The 20,946-nt window shown below is 39.1% G+C and overlaps 2 protein-coding genes across 4 annotated transcripts in view; both read left to right on the forward strand.

The window, feature by feature from the left end:
* The window catches only part of LOC309501031 (uncharacterized protein), a 41,104-nt gene extending 34,036 nt beyond the window's left edge, over positions 1-7,068 (forward strand). For both annotated transcript variants that reach the window (XM_082172950.1, XM_082172951.1), the window contains exons 14-15: positions 2,573-3,192; positions 3,544-7,068. In XM_082172950.1, coding sequence (XP_082029076.1) covers positions 2,573-3,192; positions 3,544-5,305 — 2,382 coding nt within the window. In that variant the 3' untranslated portion in view covers positions 5,306-7,068. The remainder of the gene's footprint in view (positions 1-2,572; positions 3,193-3,543) is intronic.
* Positions 7,069-7,778: 710 nt separating this feature from the next.
* On the forward strand, positions 7,779-20,867 carry LOC309501082 (uncharacterized protein). 2 transcript variants are annotated; one of them, XM_082173052.1, is made up of 10 exons: positions 7,779-8,156; positions 9,900-9,989; positions 10,110-10,193; positions 10,306-10,425; positions 11,252-11,452; positions 11,993-12,098; positions 13,319-13,683; positions 15,621-15,832; positions 18,519-18,678; positions 19,726-20,867. In XM_082173052.1, the coding sequence occupies exons 1-10, from the start codon at positions 7,922-7,924 to the stop codon at positions 19,869-19,871; spliced, it is 1,719 nt and encodes a 572-aa protein (XP_082029178.1). In that variant the 5' UTR covers positions 7,779-7,921; the 3' UTR covers positions 19,872-20,867. The 2 variants fall into 2 exon arrangements, with proteins under 2 accessions (XP_082029178.1, XP_082029179.1); XM_082173053.1 differs by having other exon boundaries at positions 7,782-8,156; positions 11,264-11,452.
* Positions 20,868-20,946: the final 79 nt, after the last annotated feature.

The raw sequence follows: 20,946 nt of genomic DNA on the forward strand, positions 1-20,946 counted from the left end.
TACACCACTGCATCCCACGCTTTACTCCACTGCATCCCACGCTTTACACAACTGCATTCCACGCTTTACGCCACTGCATCCCACGCTTTACACCACTGCATTCCACGCTTTACACCACTGCACCCCACGCTTTACACCTCTGCACCACACGGTTTACAGTAGGGCTGGGAATCACTGGGTACTTCACGATACGATACAATACGCGATACATTGTTCACGATACCGATAATATCACGATATGGCGATACTGCGATAATCGATATATTATCAGTAATAACTCACAATATATCATGTTTTAAGAAATAAATCTTTTTATTTTTTTATTAGGAAAATGAATCTCCATTTTTTTTTTTTTTTTTATGAAACACAATAACAAAAACAACTTGTGTCTTATCAGTTGCAACAAAACAGTCACAGACACTATTTTTGTTTTGCTGCAGATGATTTTTTTCACTCGGGGTCGCGGCTCGCAGCGTGTGAGAGGAATTACAAGCCGAGCCGAGCACGTTACGAGCACCTCCCAACCTCCCGATAATTTTTAAACATGTTTTTTCACCAGCTGTCCCATATTGCCAAATCATACACAACCACGTCGATGGGGCTATACCTCAGTGGCAGCAACCATACAGCGTGCGCATACACTGTCACTGTCACACACACACACACACACACTTTTCTCTCTCTCTCTCCCATTCGCAACATGACGGTCTCTGTGTTTAGCGCGAAAGCCCACGTGATTGCTGCCGGCTCGGGATAAAATTAATGCAGGACAGTCGTGCCGTGTACCAGCTGCTTTGACGCGATTAGCAGTTAAACTGACTCGCAACGTGTGCAATATCTCACGACCTCCCGAGTGTCCGAACTCGCACCGTGTACGCCCGCCCTAACGGCTTTTAGGATCGATACTTGGCAAGAGCGCATCGAGAATCGATCGCGGGAGAAAATATCGCGAGATATCGCCATATCGATATTTTGGCGCACCCCTAGTTTACAGCACTGCATCCCACGCTTTACACCACTGCATCCCACGCTTTACACCACTGCACCACACGCTTTACACCACTGCATCCCACGCTTTACACCACTGCACCCCACGGTTTACAGCACTGCATCCCACGGTTTACACCACTGCACCCCACGGTTTACAGCACTGCATCCCACGGTTTACACCACTGCATCCCATGCTTTACACCATTGCACCCCACGCTTTACACCATTGCACCCCACGCTTTACACCACTGCCCCCCTAGCTTTACTCCACTGCATCCCACGCTTTACACCACTGCATCCCACGCTTTACACCACTGCATCCCACGCTTTACACCACTGCATCCCACGCTTTACGCCACTGCATCCCACGCTTTACACTACTGCATCCCACGCTTTACACCACTGCCCCCCACGCTTTACACCACTGCACCCCATGCTTTACACCACTGCATCCCGCGCTTTACACCACTGCATCCCACGCTTTACACCACTGCATCCCACGCTTTACACCACTATATCCCACGCTTTACACCACTGTATCCCACGCTTTACACCACTCGGCCATGGAAACCCATTCTTTGAAGCTCTACTCACTGTTCTTGAGCTAATCTGAAGGCCACACGAAGTTTGGAGGTCTGTAGCTATTGACTCTGCAGAAAGTTGCCGACTTCTGCGCCCTTCCAAACATGACACACTTCTCCTGTCTTTTTCTAACTCTACTGTTATGAACTTTAACTTTTAACATGTTAAGGCCTGTAGAGTCTGAGATGTAGCTCTTGGGTGTTTTGCGATTCCACGGTCTGACCTTTGCTGGGACGTCCACTCCTGGGAAGATTGGCAACTGTCTTGAATGTTGATGATGGATTTCAGTTTGTTTGGAAATGCCCGTATAACCCTTCTTAGATTGATGGCAGCAACAATTGCTTCTCTAAGATCATTTCTGATGTCTTTCCTGTTGGCATTGTGCTTTAACACACACCTGATGGCTCCAGACCAGCAAACTGGCAAAACTTCTGCTTTTATAGAGGTGAACGCACTTGCTGATGATTAGTTAATCTGCTTCTTACCTTCTTAATCCCTATAGAAGCAGTACGACTTAATTTGTCACTCATGGCTTCTTCATTTTGGCTTTATTTTTGTTAAATAAATAATGACACGGTGTGATATGTCGTGTTGTTGTTCTTCTGAGGTTGTATTTACCTCATTTTAAGACCTGCTATGGACCAGATCATTTTTATTATGCTCTGATACGTAAAACCATGGAATTCAAAAGTGTCCTGTCTTTTTCACATTACTATGCACACAAACTTACAGATTTTTATATTAGATGCAATTAATCGGGATTAATCGATTAGACAGCACTAATAATAAAATAATTTGTTTATTATTTATGATCATTTAATTTACATTATTTATTCAAATATTATCAAATAAAATAAGTTAAGAGTCCCCCTGTAGTCAATAATTAGTTAAAATGTGTAGTTTAATACTGTTGGCTTTTGTTTGAATCAGTGTTTATATTGTCTCTCGATGCTCCTCTTCCTGCATCTGACGTCTGTCTCGCTTTCTCTCCGTTTGCCAGGTTGAGTTTTCAGTCGAAGCACCTTGTTTCGAAATGGAATACGAGGAAGAGGAAGATCAAAACCAGGATAATCGGGCCGTTTCATGCTCATTGCAAAACTGCACTAGTGACTCTGAAACACCGGCAGCCAAAATCATCAGCCCGTCGTTCGCACACAGGCTTATTCCTGGGAAATCACACAGTTTGCCTTATAAGTCCCGCCCCTTCCTACCAGCTCTGTCATTATCATCAGACGACGACGACGACGACTACAGCCCTGGTGATGATGATGATGATGAGTCTGATAAAGGGTCTGAATATGAGGACATGTTTTGTCACAGTCTCCCATCCAGTCGGTGTTTTCAGGGTCTCTCTTGGTCGGGTCCAGAAACCACTGTTGACACTCCTGCTAGCAGCGATGTAGCGGTTCACCGCAGTAACCAATCAGATTGCTTAGATGGGATGCAAAACGTACTTCCTCCAGAGAACAGTAAAGATGCCGACCAATCGGAAGACGTGATTCCTACCGCTCCTACATTGACAGACAATAGTGAAAACGCTTTTCATCTCAGTTCAGGTGTATTAAAGACGAATGAACGCGAGAAAGAAGAGGATGCTGGGAATGAGAAACACACGTTGATGTAAGTACCTGAAGCATATGAATTTATAATCTCTCCGCTAGTCTCCATTTGTGTTTCAAGTTACAAAGACTTTTTATGTTGAGTTGGAACAACATAAAATGTGTAGTTCTTGTGTAATATTGGTTACACTTTATTTGAAGGTGTCGTTGTTACAGTGTAATTATATATTTTAGTACTGCGTAATATTATTTAACTACATGTACTTACTATAGGGTTAGGGTAGGATTAGGATTTGGTTGAGGATTAGTTGCATGTAATTATGCATAGTTTACTGTTCATGTAACATAGGTAACAAGGACACTGTAAAATAAAGTGTTACTGTAATATTTTACACCTTTTGTTTGTGTACAGAAGGGAAGATGAAGCCAGTGACGAGGACACATATTTCGGACCGGACTCGATACCTTCTTCACCAGATCCCGAAAAACCTGAGACCAATGAGCTTCCAGGTGCAGATGCTGACGGTTACCATGGTAACAGTGAGGTGATCATCAATGAGCTCACTGTTGTCGACTGCATCTCACTGGCTCCTCAAGATCAACCATCAGAGAAACCAACAGTGATTATGAGCGAGCGAGAGATTGAGGATGAGAAGAGTGAGGAAACGGAGTCAGAAGAGTTGAAAGAGTGTGAGAACAGCATCAACAAAACAGACACAGAGGAAGAAAAGTGTGACGAAGTGTGTGATGAAGAAGATGCAAAGACTGGATCAGTTGAAGAATCTAGTGATGAGAAAGAAGTGAGCGTGACTGAAAGGAAAGAAGATTTGGAGGGAAATAGTGGCGAGGAGAAAGAGGAAAATTCAAAGGTTGAATCTGTAAAAGAAAGACAACAAGATGAGAGAAAGGAAGATTTAGTGGAAATTAGTGGAAAATGTGAGGAAGAGGAGGAAAATTCAAAGGAAGAACCTGTAAAAGAAAGACAACAAGATGAGAGAAAGGAAGATTTAGTGGAAATTAGTGGAAAATGTGAGGAAGAAGAGGAAAATGCAAAGGAAGAACCTGTAAAAGAAGGAAAACAAGATGAAAGGAAAGAAGATTTAGCGGAAAATAGTGGAGGATGTGAGGGAGAATGTGAGGGAGAAGAGGAAAATGTAAAGGATGAAACTGTAAAAGAAGGAGAACAAGATGAAAGGAAAGAAGATTTAATGGAAAATAGTGGAGGATGTGTGGGAGAAGAGGAAAAAGCAAAGGATGAAACTGTAAAAGGAGAACAAGATGAGAGAAAAGATTTAGTGGAAAATAGTGGAGAATGTGATGAAGAAGAGGAAAATGTAAAGGATGAAACTGTGAAAGGAGAACAAGATGAAAGAAAGGAAGATTTAGTGGAAAATAGTGAAGAATGTGATGAAGAAGAGGAAAATACAAAGGAAGAAACTGTGAAAGAAGGAGAACAAGATGAAAGAAAGGAAGATTTAGTGGAAAATAGTGGAGAATTTGAGGAAGAAGAGGAAAATGCAAAGGATGAAACTGTAAAAGAAGAACTAGATGAAAGAAAGGAAGATACAGTGGAAAGTCATGAACGAAACACTGAGGAGGATGTGAATGTAAAGGTTGTAGAAGGTTTTGTTGAGGTAAACATTGAGGAGATAGTTGAAGGAAAAGAAGGTAGAGATGATCCTGAAGCAGATGAGATTCAGCGTGAAGAAAACGACAGCATCTCATCAACGGCTCCCAAACGTTTGGCAAATCAAGCCAGAGTGGTTCCCGCCGTCCCACCCAAACCTCAAAACTCAAAACTCACGGCCTTCGCACTCAGAAAGCAGTTTGAGCACAGACACACACCGCTGACGGACGGACAGCACGAGGATAAAGGAGTGGAGGAACTGCTGAGCGAAGAAGAGAAAGAGCACAGAGACGCTGAGGAGAAGCAGGAGGACGAGGGTCCGAGAGAGCGCCCGGGGAGTTGGGATGGTGTGGTGGATCGGAGGAAAGATCTGCACAGGGAAACGGAGAAAGAGGGGAAGAGGAACAGCGGCATCAGCATGTGTTTTGATGAAGCCGTCGCTCGCGCCACGGTGAAGAGGAGCAGAGAGAGAGAAAACACGGACAGGTTATCCGGCACTCACTGGGATAGAGATAGAGACAGCAGGAAAGATGGGAAAACTGACTAACTAACCAACTAAAGCGCATCATGTGGAAGCTCGTTTCCGTCACAGATTAAAAATTGCATTTTGCAATTTGGACTTTATTACTCGCAATTGTGAATTTGGTAACACTATGTTAACGTGTACTTGTTACACCTGTTACATGCAGTTACTATAGTAATAACTATAAATTATACATAATTACATGCAACTAAACCAAACCCTCATCCTAACCTGGTATGGTAACACTTTGTTACAATGTACTTGTTACACGTGTTACATGCAGTTACTATAGTAATAACTATAAATTATACATAATTACATGCAACTAAACCAAACCCTCATCCTAACCTGGTATGGTAACACTATGTTACAGTGTACTTGTTACACGTGTTACATGTTGCTACTATAGTAATAACTATAAATTATACATAATTACATCTAACTTATCCAAACCCTCATCCTAACCTGGTAATGTAACACTTTATTACAGTGTACTTGTTACACCTGTTACATGCAGTTACTATAGTAATAACTATAAATTATACATAATTACATGCAACTAAACCAAACCCTCATCCTAACCTGGTATGGTAACACTATGTTACAGTGTACTTGTTACACGTGTTACATGTTGCTACTATAGTAATAAATAAATTATACGTAATTACATGCAACTAAACCAAACCCTCATCCTAACCTGGTATGGTAACACTATGTTACAGTGTACTTGTTACACGTGTTACATGTTGCTACTATAGTAATAACTATAAATTATCCGTAATTACATGCAACTAAACCAAACCATCATCCTAACCTGGTATGGTAACACTTTGTTACAGTATACTTGTTACACGTGTTACATGCAGTTACTATAGTAATAACTATAAATTATACGTAATTACATGCAACTAACCCTCATCCTAACCATTACCCCATAGTAAGTAAATGTAATACAATTACTCAGTACTTAAATGTATAATTACAGTGCCAAAGACACCTTTAAAATAAAGTGTAACTGTGAGTTTATATCTATGTCGCAATTACCTTTTTTATTCCGTGACAGAAACAAGCTTCCATAACATGATCGCGTAGTGTAAAATATGTGTGCAAAGAAAGTTGTGTATGTCCAAAACCTTTTATACTCTTTAATATTCTGATATTATTTTTCAATTTACTAATTTTCTTATGATAAAATATATAAATATGTGGGGGTGAGGGTGAGACCCCCATGAGGTGTACAGCTATTTGTCTAAATCTCAGTATTCTATTCATACAAAATAAACTCAGCCACCCTTATGAATATTAATGGTAACACTTTACTATAGTTTCATGAACTAACAATGATAAATTCTTCTGAAGCATTTATTAATCTTAGTTCATGTTAATTTGAACATTTACATTTTTAAGATCAAGATTTGTGTTAACATTAGTAAATGCACGGTAAACTAACATAAACAAATGCTGTAAGAATATATATTGATAATTCATGTTAGTTATTGTCTTAACTAATGTTGACAAATGAGATCTTATTGTAAAGTGTTACCATATTAGCTAATTATCTGATGTCAGTGGTGTTCATTTTCACCCTTAATGGTTTAATGTTGTGATCATAGTGTTATAAATGCTAATGCATTCAAAGACAAATACATAAAGACATAATACAACGGCTTAATTAAGAATACGACAATCTGTATAGACAGGAAATTGTTTTATATACTTTAATTTCTGTTGTATACATTCAACACGCTATGCATTTAATTTCAATAAATTAGTACTTTCACTATAAATATGTGGTGTATGTTTTGCTGTTTTTTTTCTCATATTCAGATATATTTCAGGTTTCAGAATGGTAAGTCTGACCATCTCTCAAATTCGGCACAAAATGTTTATTATAAACAACAAAGTTGTCATGTGATGCAAGACTTGTACATCAAAAAAGAAATACTAATGTGATAATGATTACCTCTTTCGCCATGGTCAAATATTCACTAGAATTAACTTCTACTCTGTTGAAAATTAATATTTAGAATTAAAACTTTATTTTACAGTGTCATTTTACATATGTAACATGTACTTACCATAGTAATAACAGTAAATTATGCATAATTACATGCAACTAACCCTCAACCAAACCCTAATCTTACCCTAACCCTATAGTAAGTACATGTAGTTAATTAATATTACTCAGTACTTAAATATATAATTACACTGTAACAATGACACCTTAAAATAAAGTGTAACCCCAAACCCTAATCTTACCCTAACCCTATAGTAAGTACATGTAGTTACTTAATACTCAGTACAATTACACTGTAACAATGACACCTTAAAATAAAGTGTAACCAAAACGTGTCAGTATGTTGTGAAACGCAAATCTCTCAGTAATTCGGGTCGGTGCGTTTTTCTATGGCGCTTCTAAACTAGGTTTTAATGTATTGAAACGAAACCATCCGACATCTATTGGTCCTTCAAACGTTGACGTCACTTCACTGGGAACTGCTCATTTCTTTTGTGAGATTTGTGTAAACATTGGTACATGCTCGACTATTAACCCAGCGCGAGAAAAGGCTCAGAATCACCCTAGTCTTTATTTAAAAAAAAAACCAATAGCCTTTTATCATTCGCCATTACGCGGCTCTAATGTCTGCATCGGCTGATATCCATGCGACGCTCGCGTCGATCCTCGAGCGCTTCGCCAAATGCGCGCTGCTGGAGATGAGCCGCGCGGTGGAGCAGGAGATGACGCGCCGGAAGATGGAGGTCGAGACGCTGATGCTTAAACTGCAGTTTACCGAGAGCGAACTGCGATCAGCCCGACAGAACCAGTCGAACCTGCGCTCAGTGGGAACACAAGTCAACACCAGCGGACAGAGAGGTACTTCAGTTCTCACGTGACACTGTTTAAACTCAACATGATGCGGGACTCATCCCTGACTTCTGCTCCTTTCACTCTTTAAAGATGCTGTATGTAACTTTTTCACTCTACTAAAGCATACAAATACCATATGTTTGCAGATATTTAGGAGACATGCTAAGTTCACATACTCGTCTGTCTGATAAACACTTCTACAGCCAGTTATTTTACTTTGAAATCTGTGTTCCGTGTTGGAATGTCTGTTTTTGTTTTGGTCTGTGTGACTCCGCCCACTGCCAGTTCAGCCAATAGTATTTTGACACCCCTGGATGCCAGTTGGCAGGAAACGAGCTAACAAACTGGGTCAGAGATTGCAGATTCCACACAACCTAAAGAGCCTCGGTATACATCTAAAAATCTCCATGAATGAGAGCATATTAAAACATGGATAAATCAACTTATGATTTCACTACAGCTTTCATTGTCCATACGCTGATTTCACGCAGCCGTTATTTTGAAATCGAAAGCGAGGCTCCGGTGGGAAGAACCCCGGAAGTAAAGATAAACAACAATGCCTTGGATTACCAAAGGTGCATTTTCATCATTTAATTTTCCATTTCTCATTCCATACCCAGATAGCATACTATATCTGGGCCTCATCTGTGGCACATATGGCTCAGTTTTGGCAGTGGAAAAGGTCACATGGGCCACATCTGGCCCACATACATCAAGCTGGTTTTAGTGTGAGTTGTGGCCACATGTGCCTTAGATGAGGCCCGGATGAGGGGTCAGATATCATTTGCTATCTGGGTATGCTTTGATTCATTATTATGTTACAGTACTAAAAGGGTTCACCCAAAAATGAAAATTCTTTCATATAATTACTCACCCTCATGTCGTTCCAAACAAAGACTTCGGAACACAAATGAAAGATGAGAAGAGATTTCTGTCCCTCCATTGACAGTCTATGCAACTACCACTTTGAAGAGTTCATAATGAGATTGTAAAACTAATGTATATGAATTGATCGGTTTAGACCAAATTTTCGAAAGAGACTCGATGACTTTAAATGATGAACAGATTGAATTTAGGCTGTTATAAACAAATAAACATTCATCAACTCACACATTAGTTATAATCGGAAGCCTAAAAATGTTTACTTGATGTGCGAGAACCAATGAGGTTCATTCTCGTGTTACGCAGCACGTTTGAGCTTCAGCAAGAACCAATGAGGTTCATTCTCGTGTTACGCAGCACGTTTGAGCTTCAGCAAGAACCAATGAGGTTCATTCTCGTGTTACGCAGCACGTTTGAGCTTCAGCAAGAACCAATGAGGTTCATTCTCGTGTTACGCAGCACGTTTGAGCTTCAGCAAGAACCAATGAGGTTCATTCTCGTGTTACGCATCACGTTTGAGCTTCAGCAAGAACCAATGAGGTTCATTCTCGTGTTACGCATCACGTTTGAGCTTCTGCAAACTTTTTCTTTAAAGGTGCAGTAAGCGATCTGTGACTCTTAAAAGTGGATCAGACCGAGCGCCACAAAACACTTGTAGCCAATCAGCAATAAGGGGCGTGTCCACGCATGATGGGGAGGTGTTTGTGACTTTGGGGGCGGAGCTATAACGATGGGTAGAGGCGTTTGTTTTGGTGATTTTAAATATCAACAGCATTTCTCAGAAATCTCTTACTGCACCTTTAACAATGCATGTTTATGTTGTATTTCATGTTTTATCCATAATCTTTCACTTTTTTCCCTCATCAGAGTTATGCAGGCTCATGCAGGAAGACGGAATCAAATCCATTCAGATCAAAGAGGAACACATGGAGGACGAACAGTGGGACAGTGGACCGAGTAAAACACACTAAGAATTATGATAGTGCTTTTCTGTTTTATATCAGATGCAAAAATATGATATTCTATATACTTTCTCAATCATTTTATGCTTATTTGGGTGACTGATTTCATCCCTAGTTTCTCCTGCTCTTTCCTCGTTGGGTCCAGAAGTGGAAGACCAGGATAGTTTCAGCACGGGAACAACAGGACCAGCTAGAGTTGGTCAGAGATCACTTTATATAGTAGTACTAGTTCTAGTACTAGAATTAACCAATCTTTAGAATTATGGGCCTCTCTGAATTATGAACTCTGTTCTTTGTTCGTCAATCTGTAGGGAGTGATTTTATGCTAACGAGTAAAATGAAGCCCGGTGGAATGTGGAATTCACCGGTGTCGGAGGAATATCCAGTGAACTCCAGAGCCCTGAGTTTGGACGCTTCTCCTCTGGAAACAGGTGAGCGATTCGTCAGAGGTGTGTCTCCGAACCGTACAGAACCGCTGCCGCTAACCATGCGCTTCCATCGGCCTCAGATCTCAGACAAAATATACACAAGTATGTCATGTTGGTGCTTGAGGGAATGGACAGGTTTGCTGTTTTTCCCCATTACATTTAAAATGAAGTGTTTTAATACACGTTGTGCTCTGATTAAGGCCCCAATATATACTTGGGGCGAAATCGAAGAACTTAATTTCAAACTAAATCGAGCCAAAACAAAGTTTGTTTGGAGTTTGTTTTCTGACTCCGGCTGGTAAACACCTCTGATCTCCCATTGGTCCGTGTGTTGATGATGTAATAAGTGGGTGTGGCTCTGAGGCTCCGCCCTCTTTGAGGTCTAAACCTTCATTTCTTCTGTTCAGTCGGTCGAGGTCACATGATCATGAACACACCGAGAGACGCTTTATAATAGAAACTGAAGCTGACACTGTTGTTCATGTTTAATACTGTAAAGCTGATGATTTAAAGCGATCTATTGTAGAAAGTGCTGTATGATCAGATGCTTTCTGAACTTCTGTTTTCACATTTTTGTTGTGCGTATTTAGTTTTTGAGAGGAAAGCACTCAAACAGCAGTGTTGGGATATTCGTTAACAGTATACCACTATTGTGGATGTTGTGTATTGTTAATTGTGTTGTGATTGTATGGCGAGACCAAAGACCAATTCTGAACAATAAAGTACAACAAATGAAGAATGGAAGATCTTTGCCATGAGTACATCAGGGCCTTTAGACAATCTACACAAGTATGAGATCTAGGATTCACAATACATTGATTCATATTAGTTGTGTTGGCAGGAAACATGTACCACATCGTCAGCTTTGTGGACACTGAAGAGGTGGAGGTCGTGCCTGCGTTCTGGGTGAAGAACGGTGTGTGTTCGTGGCCTCCGTACATGGATGAAGGAGTTCAGAGAGCGAGCGAGAGTTCGGAGCAGCCGCAGGAGTCTTGGTCTGCGTATAAGGTTAAAATCATGTACACTGCAAGTATGTAGAAATCCTTTTTTCAAAAATGCATTTAATTTGAAAGGTTACACTGCAGAAAATGCTGTTCATACTTAATTATTTTTTCTTTTCTTTTCATATTTTCTTAGTCTTGTTTCCAGTCCAAATCTAAAAAAAAATCTTAAATCAAGAAACATTTACTAAAGTAGTAAAATGCCATAAGATATTATGTCTTGTTTTCTGGGTAAATAAATCAAAATGAAGTGATTTGTGCTTAAAACAAGCAAAATGATGCCAATGGGGTGAGAAAAATAATCTTGTTTCTGTTTGAATTAAGATTGGCAGATAATTTCACTTTTTTTTAAGCAACAACTCACTTAATTTTGATTAATTCCTCCGGAAAACAAGACATAATATCTTATGTTATCTTTACTCATCTAGTAAATGCATCTTGATTTAAGAATTTTTAGATATTTGGACTGGAAACAAGACAACAATACTAAGTAAGAAAAGCATTTTTGCAGTGTAACTGCACTAAACAAATGTGTGTGTATTCTGATTTTGTAACCCTGTCGTTGATAGATAACTATAGTGAAGCGATGCGAAAGCTTCCTCTTGTGGAGCAGCAGAATGATCACCGGTTACAGGACGGGTCTGGCTCCCCGAGGCCTCTCAAACACAAAATAAAGTAGGATTGGCTATATTATGTGTGTAAATCTGTCTAAAAGGTCTTTGTATCATGTTTACATGTACAATACTTCCACGCTCATAATCGTAGTGAAATATGTGGCGAATGCCAGTTTTAATCACAGTAAATGGCATGTAAACACTAATGGCATTACTCCACTCTGACCATGTGACGAACACATACACACACTCATAAACGTAGCGCTAAATAAGGAATCACAATTTAGTGTGCTTAAGAAACCGAGTTCATGTTGTGCAGCATTAATATAATGTGGTATATTGGTCCAGTAAGTCCATAGAAGTGTGTCATTTGACGTAAGTAGATTAAAACATCGGCCAGTAACACAACATTATTATGATTCTTAGCGAATTATCAGAATAATGAATGCATGTAAGCGGGAGTGAAGACTAAGACGTTTGCTTGTGTCGTGTCAACATCTTTAAATAATCACATTATCGGTGCACATGTAAACTTAGTCCATAATAATGATGTTCTTCCTCAGTGTTTCTGTCTAGTTTTCCAGCACAAATATCTAAACATTCTTAAATGAAGATTAGGGATGCTAATGTTAGATATGAACATTTTGGCCGATACCGATAATTTTTTATATTTGAAAGCCGATAACCTATATATTGGCCGATAAATCTAAATCCACATTTTTATATATCATTTTTGAGAGCCTGATTACACAAACACAAGTCTCACCATTAAAAGCCACATCTCAAACACACAATTATAAAGATGTTCTCAGTATTATTTTATGTAGCAGATATGACGTTGATAAATTTTCTCATCACGCCGATAACCATAACATTAAAAATGAACATATATCGGCCAATACTGATATGGTGGCCGATATATCATGCATCTCTAATCCCTAAAGCAAAATGACTGAAGATATTAAGTCTTGTTTAATGAAAAAATTATTAAAATTAAGTGAGTTTGAGCTTAAAACCAGACCAAATATCTGCCAATTGAGTCAGATAAATAATCTCGTTTTCTCTTTGAATTATTTGACTCTATATTTGTTCTGGTTTTAAGCACAAACCGTCATTTTGCTTCTTCTCCAGTAAATGTATCTTGATCTAAGAATGTTTAGATATCTGTGCTGGAGAACGAGACAGAAACACTGCTTGAGGACTTGCTGTATGAACACACACACATATTTCACTGGATATTACGGATGTACCAGCCTAACTTAATAATCATCCAATTTCTAGACGGAACAGACGGCTTCTGGATGAATACGACGCTGGTTTGGAGGCCGTCGCACCCCAGAACACTAATGTACCACAAGCCCCTCAAACACAACCTCCATGCAAAAAAACTATTTTATCAGCTTGTACTGAGTCGAGTCGAACCCTGGCCCCTGTGCGGCCCCTGACGGGCCCGAGTGAAACCTCGACGCCGCCCGTGTTGGAGTGGCATCATGTGACTCTGGGGTCGTCGTCTTCATGCCAAGCGATTGAGCTTCCCGAGCCGTGGCCCGAGAGAACCACACCGGACCCCCAGTCTCCGGGACCGGCGACTCCATCACTGTGGCCTCAGGAGACGAGCCTCTCGTGCTGCGACCCCTTCATCAGATGTAAGAAGCAGATCATCCATCGGGTGTAAAGGCTGTGCACATCAACTCAAGACACCTTTATTTATACAGCGCTTTTTACAACACAGTGTTTCACAGCAGCTTTACAGAGATAACAGGAAAATAATGCAACAAAGTTTGTTTCTAGAAGGAAATAGCATCACAGTCCAGCTTAAGGAAGTTCTGTGATGCTTCATTTCTGTTGGAAAAAAAGGTATTCATTTCAAAAGCACTGCAAAAAATGCTTTTCTTACTTAGTATTTTTGTCTTGTTTCCAGTCCAAATATCAAAAAAATTCTCAAATCAAGATGCATTTACTAGATGAGTAAAATGACATATAAGATATTATGTCCTGTTTTCCGGGGGAATTAATCAAAATTAAGTGAGTTTTTGCTTAAAACAAGCAAAATTATCTGCCAATGGGGTAAGAAAAATAATGTTAATTCACACAGAAACAAGATTATTTTTATCACCCCATTGCCTGATAATTTTGCTTGTTTTAAGCAAAAACTCACTTAATTTTGATTAATTCCCCCGGAAAACAGGACATTTTACTACTTTAGTAAATGGATCTTGATTTAAGAAATCGTCCAGCTCAGTTCAGTTCTCATTTAATGGTGTCAATGCAGGCGGATCATTAATATTGTTGAATATTAAATGAAATGTCCCCGACTAAGCAAGACAAAAGCGACACTGGCAAGGAACCAAAACTCCATCAGTGACAGAATGGAGGAAAAAAAACCTTGAGAGAAACCAGACTCAGTCGCTCAGTTCTCCTCTGGCCAACGAACCAACAGTTTATGATTCAGGCAGCATTACAGGTCAAAGGTCAGACTGGATCAGAACATTCAGAATATTATCCAGTTCCACCTGGTTGAAGATCAGAGTCATCACGCCGGTATGGAGACGGGTTTGTTAACGTTCTTGCACATAAAGAACGTTATTGTTCTGTTTATTATACGCGTCTGTCGCTTTAAATACTCGAGCGCTTTGAATCAGGATGAATTCTGATTGGCTGTCAGTGTTTTATCATTCATCATCTGGACAAATGATTCCAACTATATCGTTCACTGTTGTGCTGTGGACTCTGCTATTCTTTTACACTTTTAGAACAATATCTTTATTGTTATAGCTAACAATAAAGTGTAGCCAATCATTGTATCCCTTAAAACTCATCTCTGATCACCAAAATTACATATTTAAACGTTTTTAATTCTTCATGCCTTAAAATATCTTGAATGTAACTCGACACATCGCCTCATTTAGTATGCGCGGTTCTATGAATATGCAAATGAGCCCCGCCTCCACTCACTCACTCAGCTCAGAGATCCACTGGTTGACGATCACACGTTGATCTGATTGGTTACAAGGTAGTTTGTGACGTCAGAAACACCAGCGATTTCAAAGCGTGTGTTTGAGACTGTCTTTGGTTCACTGCAGTTTTAAGGAGGAAATACTCAGCAATGCTGTCGACTTGTGAATTTACACATGTTTTGTCTTATAGCGTATTAAAAACACCACATAGACACATAAACAACATTAAAAGCTGGATTCTCACCACAGGGGGACTTTAAAGTCGCCATGAAATGTAAGTTACACTCGTCTTCTCTGAAACGCTTCTGGAACAAGAACAATGTGGGCGGGGCTTGATTGTGTCCATAAGGAGTTGATTGGATGGTTGTGGTTTGCTATTGGCTGATCTCATGTGAGTGACAGGTTGCCCCGCCCTCGTCATCAGAGAAGAGAACAGATGCTGCAAGAGGAACTTATTCTGATTCAAGATTACCAAAACAATAATGATGATGTGCACCTATAAATCATTTAGAATAAACACTGCGATATTCAATAAAAAAAATATGAATTGTCGATTGTGATTTCATGTGGGCTTTAAGATGTGAGACTCGTATGTAACTTTACAATTCCTGTGTTTGATGTTTCAGCGCTTCTTCACGACCTGACCACGAAACAGGAGATTGTTATTGGGCAGCAGATGAGCTTAATAAGGATGGTTCAGGATCTCCAGTCGCACGGTGTGCGGGAAAACTCAGACGCCGACTGTTTAAATCAAAGACGCTTCCCCATCGAAGACCTGAGGTCGTTATCCGCCCTGGAGAACCAGCTGCGATCCTGTCCGGAGACCCGAAGGAAAGTGGTGCGTGACTCTCACTTATGCTTGTTTACGTAAGCTGTATTATTCACAAGACAGCACTAGCCTTGTGTACATTATTGCTTTTATTAAATGGTTACCACACAATACAAATATTAATAGCCAAAAATATGTATCAATGCAACTTTCATGAAGTAAAAATCTCTACAAACCTTCCTTCCGCTCGAAAAAATAGTCTTTATAAGCTTATCAATGAATAATATCAATGAGAACGAACACATGTTTGCGTTGCTAAGAGTGGTTGCTAGGGGTGTTGTGTAGTGATACAGAGAACCGTTGGGTGAAGCCGTGTTTTATCCTGAATACAACACAGCTATTGACCAATCAGAATCAAGGACTGGAACTAACTGTTTTATAAATGCTGTTATCATGTTGTTCCAAACTCATAAGACTTTGAAGCACAAATGAAATCTGAGAGATTTCTGTCCATCCATTAAAGTCTAATTCGCTGCTTCAAAACATTCATAAATAGGCTGTACATGTACAGTAAATATATGAATCGAGCGGTTTAATCCAAGTCTTCTGAAGAGACATTTATTATATAACCTCTTTTTGAACGTCCTATTATGCTCACTTAAAGGTTCATACATTTTAGAATACGTTTACATCATTTAATGTAAAAAAACTAATGTTTTTTCGACTTAAGTTACATTGTTGCGGCACCTGTTTTCATCTTCTGTCTGAACGCTCGGTTTTAGAGTCGGTTTCATTAAAACCTGCCTTCTGAAAAGTGTAGTCTGCTCTGATTGGCCAGCCCCAGTGTGTTGTGATTGGTCTACCGCTTAGAGCTTGTGTAAAATGTAACGCTGATCTACTATTATTATTCTTCGCAAAAATTTGAAGTAGTTTCTTCTCTTAGAGCTTTAAAGCTCTAACCACCAAACTCAGACTGTTCTGACTGCGTCGCTGTATCTTTGCTAACTGATCCAACTTACAATTTTTGTTAAATGGACGATCAAACCTACGAAAAGTCTCAGACTTTCAATAAGGGGGTGAAAACTTAAACTTAAAAAGACTTAATAGAGTATTTAAGCTGTCTATCACTAAGCAAAGCTTAATGACTATCCTAGGACAACATGCAAGCAACATGCAAGCAACATTCATGCTAAAATATGCTATTCATGCTAACAACAGGCTAATTCACGTTAGCAACATGCTAACAAAATGCTAAAACATGCTAGCAACATTCTAATTCATGTTAAAATGTGTTAAAACATGTTAGCAACATGCTTATTAAATGTTATCAGTATGTTAAAACCGGTTAATTCATACTAGCAAAATGCTATTTCATGCTAACAAAGTGTTAATTCATGTTCGTAATGTGTTAAAACGTTAGCAAAAGATGTTAATTCATGCTAGCAATATCTTTCTCTTTCCTTTTCACTAAATTTAAAGCTTTCAAACTTTCATTTGTCTTTGTCCCAACAAACTTTCTAGTTCTTTATTTTATACCTCTCTAACATTTTAGATGTGATGTTACAGTTGTGTCATTTATAACTGCATCGAACTGCATGGTTCAGAAGGCAGTCTTTTGAAAATAGTGAAGATTGTGGTTGTTTGCTGCTGAGTAATAGTGTTAAAAGGCTTTTCAAGCTTTTCAAAGTTTCTCCACTTTAGGAAGGCCGAAAAAACAGGATTTAGATTCGGGGTGGAAAGAACAGCATCACATGGTCACAACACTACAAAGGAGCCATTCACAAGTTCGTTATTTTAACGGGGCGGTTGATTATGATTTGACTTTTCTAACTTTAGTTAGTGTGTAATGTTGCTGTTTGATCATAAACAACATCTGCAAAGTTACAACGCTCAACGTTCAAAGCAAAGGGAGATATTTGCTTTTAAAGAAATCACTTTTTAAGGACTACAACAAACGGCTGGTAGAGACTACACCACATTCCTCCAGGGTTAGTGACATCACCAACCCTAGAATCTACATAAACCCCGCCCCCGGAACACGAATTATAGATTATCAAGACAGAATATGCTAATCACTGACTAGAAGATAACTACACATAAACTACATAAACTCATCAACTAACCATTCAGAAATGTCCTGTTGCTTCTACATGTTCTTCTTCTTGAGTCTCTCCATCATTGTCTGACTCCGGTTTGAACATAAAAGGCTAAACTTTTTGAAATGTTCAGTGTGTGTGTGTGTGAGGTAAAAGGACACAAGCTCTTGAAGCTCCGCCCCCTGTGACGGGAGCAGCAGCTCATTTGCATTTAAAGGAACAGACACAAAACGGTGCGTTTTTGCTCACCCTCAAAAAGTGACAATTTTAACATGTTGTATAAAAATATCTGTGGGATATTTTGAGCTGAAACTTCACACACACACTCTGGGGACATCAAATACTTATTTTACATCTTGTGAAAAGGGCATTACACCACCGCTTTAAATGTACGCCGGTCATATGACAAGAACCAACCAATCAGCTTCAAACTTTCCAGAACAACACTAAAAGCTCAGCCAGGAACACAGACATCTATTTCTTTCTCTTCTCCATAAATAAATCTAGTAGCAGAGCCACTGCAAGGGATGTTCTTAGCGTGTAATTTGCCAAAATATCAGAATCACTTAGAAAATCATGTTTTAGTGTTATATTTAAATGGCATTCAAACCATGTGTTCTGCCTACGCCACAATAAGAGGTGTTTTAAAACCATTCCAGGTGGATGAGCTGGGGTTGCTGGGCGGAGTGGATGTGAAGGACACGGTGTGGAGAATAATGAAGCAGGCCATCAAAAATGACTTGGCCAAAACGGTGAACTGGAGAGGTGTCAACGGGAAAACATCTTTCCAGAGTTTAGAGTTTAAGAACGTTGTGATTGGTAAGTGCTTTCGTGGTAAATCTGCTTCCAGATGTTGTGGCACCAGTGGCGTCTCTATTTATAATGGTGCATTTCCAGTGTTTAAAGGAGTAGTTCACCTCAGAATGAAAATGTCCTGATAGTTTACTCTCCTCAACGTCATCCAAGATGTTCATGTCTTTCTTTCTTCAGTGGAAAAGAAATGAAGGTTTTTGAGGAAAACACTCCAGGATTGTTCTCCATATAGTGACTTCAATGGGGTCCAACGGGTCGAAGGTCCAGATATGAGTTTCAGTGCAGCTTCAAAGTCTCGACATGATCTAGCCGAGGAATAAACATTTATATACTTTTAACCACTAATGCTGGTCTTGCACTAGCTGTGATGCGACACACATTACGTAATCAGGTTGAAAGGTCAAGCGGGACGTAGGCGTAAGAACAGACCCAGTGTTTGTAAAGCGAAGACTAAATCAAACGCCATTTACAAAACAAAAAATAAATAAATAAAAGGTAAAACAACGATGTCGGATGGTTTTGAAGTTCATCACAGCTAGTGCCAGACGAGAATTTCTGGTTAAAAAGTATATAAATGTTTATTTAGTTATAAAATGTCGGCTGGTTTGTCAAGATAAGACTCTTATTCCTCGGCTGGATCGTGTCGAGACTTTGAAGCTGCACTGAAACTCACATCTGGACCTTCGACCCGTTGGACCCCATTGAAGTCACTGTATGGAGAAAATCCTGGAGTGTTTTCCTCAAAAACCTTCATTTCTTTTCGACCGAAGAAAGAAAAACGTGAATATCTTGGATGATTCTATTCATTCTTTTTTATTTATCATTGGATTAATTCATTGAAATTTGTTGTTCTTTGCCATTTTAATGTTTATGTTTGTCCTTTTAATGTTTGTCGGAACTGTTGAGAAACCTGTGAGAGACTGACAGCGTGCTCATGCGTATGAAGTGTTCAGTCTATAGGTTTGCGCGTTTGAACATATACAGTATATGTGCGCAGGCGTGTAGTGTTTCTATACAAACTGACCTCAACAATGTGTGTGTGTGTGTGTGTAGAGGCTGTGAGGAGAAACCCCACCTGTGCACAGATAACGGAGCTGGAGGTGGAGAAGGCCATCATCCGCTGGTTTCATCTGGCCGGCGACCGCGAGGGTGGACGGAAGAAGAGAACGCCGCTGCAAGACGTCTGTGTCGAGAACTGAGGGAAAACACGCTTTTCATCAGTGTCTTTACATTTGCATTGTTTTGCTTTTAATTTTGCCTGTATATATTTGCACATCCTTCAATATATTTTATACTTCATTAGTCTTTTATATTCATTTACCCTATGCAATGCAACATTAGCCTACATACTCAAGTGCATCTTTATATCTTATAAGAATCTTTCATGAAATATTTATTGCATGGTTTTTATTTGTTTGGCTATTTATTTGTTGCCTTCGTTTTATTGTCGTACTCTACTGTTGCTGTCACATCTTTTCATATTCTGTTTTCTTGTTAAACGGCATCAAAACTCTACGGAAGCTTGTGTCCGCCACAGAATTAAACATTTTAAAAGATAATTGTGACTTTACATCTTGCAATTCTGACTTTATTTTTCAGAATTGCAAGATATTAAGTCAGAATTGCGAGATATAAAGTCAGAATTGCGTGATATAAAGTCAGAATTGCGAGATATAAAGTCAGAATTGCGAGATATAAAGTCAGAATGGCGTGATATAAAGTCAGAATTGCGTGATATAAAGTCAGAATTGCGAGATATAAAGTCAGAATGGCGTGATATAAAGTCAGAATTGCGAGATATAAAGTCGCTATTGCGTGATATAAAGTCGCTATTGCGTGTCATAAAGTTTATATCTCACATTTCTGAGATAAAAAGTCGCAATTACCTTTTTCATTTTTTGTTCTGTGGCGGAAACAAGCTTCTATAAAACTCTTTACGCTTTGCATCTGCACATCTGGAAGTACAGATTAGCACATCTGTTCATTAGTTTCTGTTATTTGTGCGACTTTATACACTACAACATTTAAATTTACATTCTATTATACATTCTATTGTTTTATTGTTACTATTTATTTTTGTTTATCTTATGTTTATCTGACACATTTTAACATTGTGTTTATTTGTGCTGTTACCTGGTGAAGGTTTGAGCATTTTTCTTATTTTTGTCTGCATTAATAAAACGGATTATACTTTGCATTTGTTTAGTTTCTGTGTTTTTTTCACCTTCTTCTTCAGTTATACATTTTACAATATATGAATATTATATAGCAGTT

This window comes from Leuciscus leuciscus, assembly GCF_965113295.1.
Source record: "Leuciscus leuciscus genome assembly, chromosome: 6".
In the NCBI taxonomy this organism is placed as follows: Eukaryota; Metazoa; Chordata; class Actinopteri; order Cypriniformes; family Leuciscidae; genus Leuciscus; species Leuciscus leuciscus.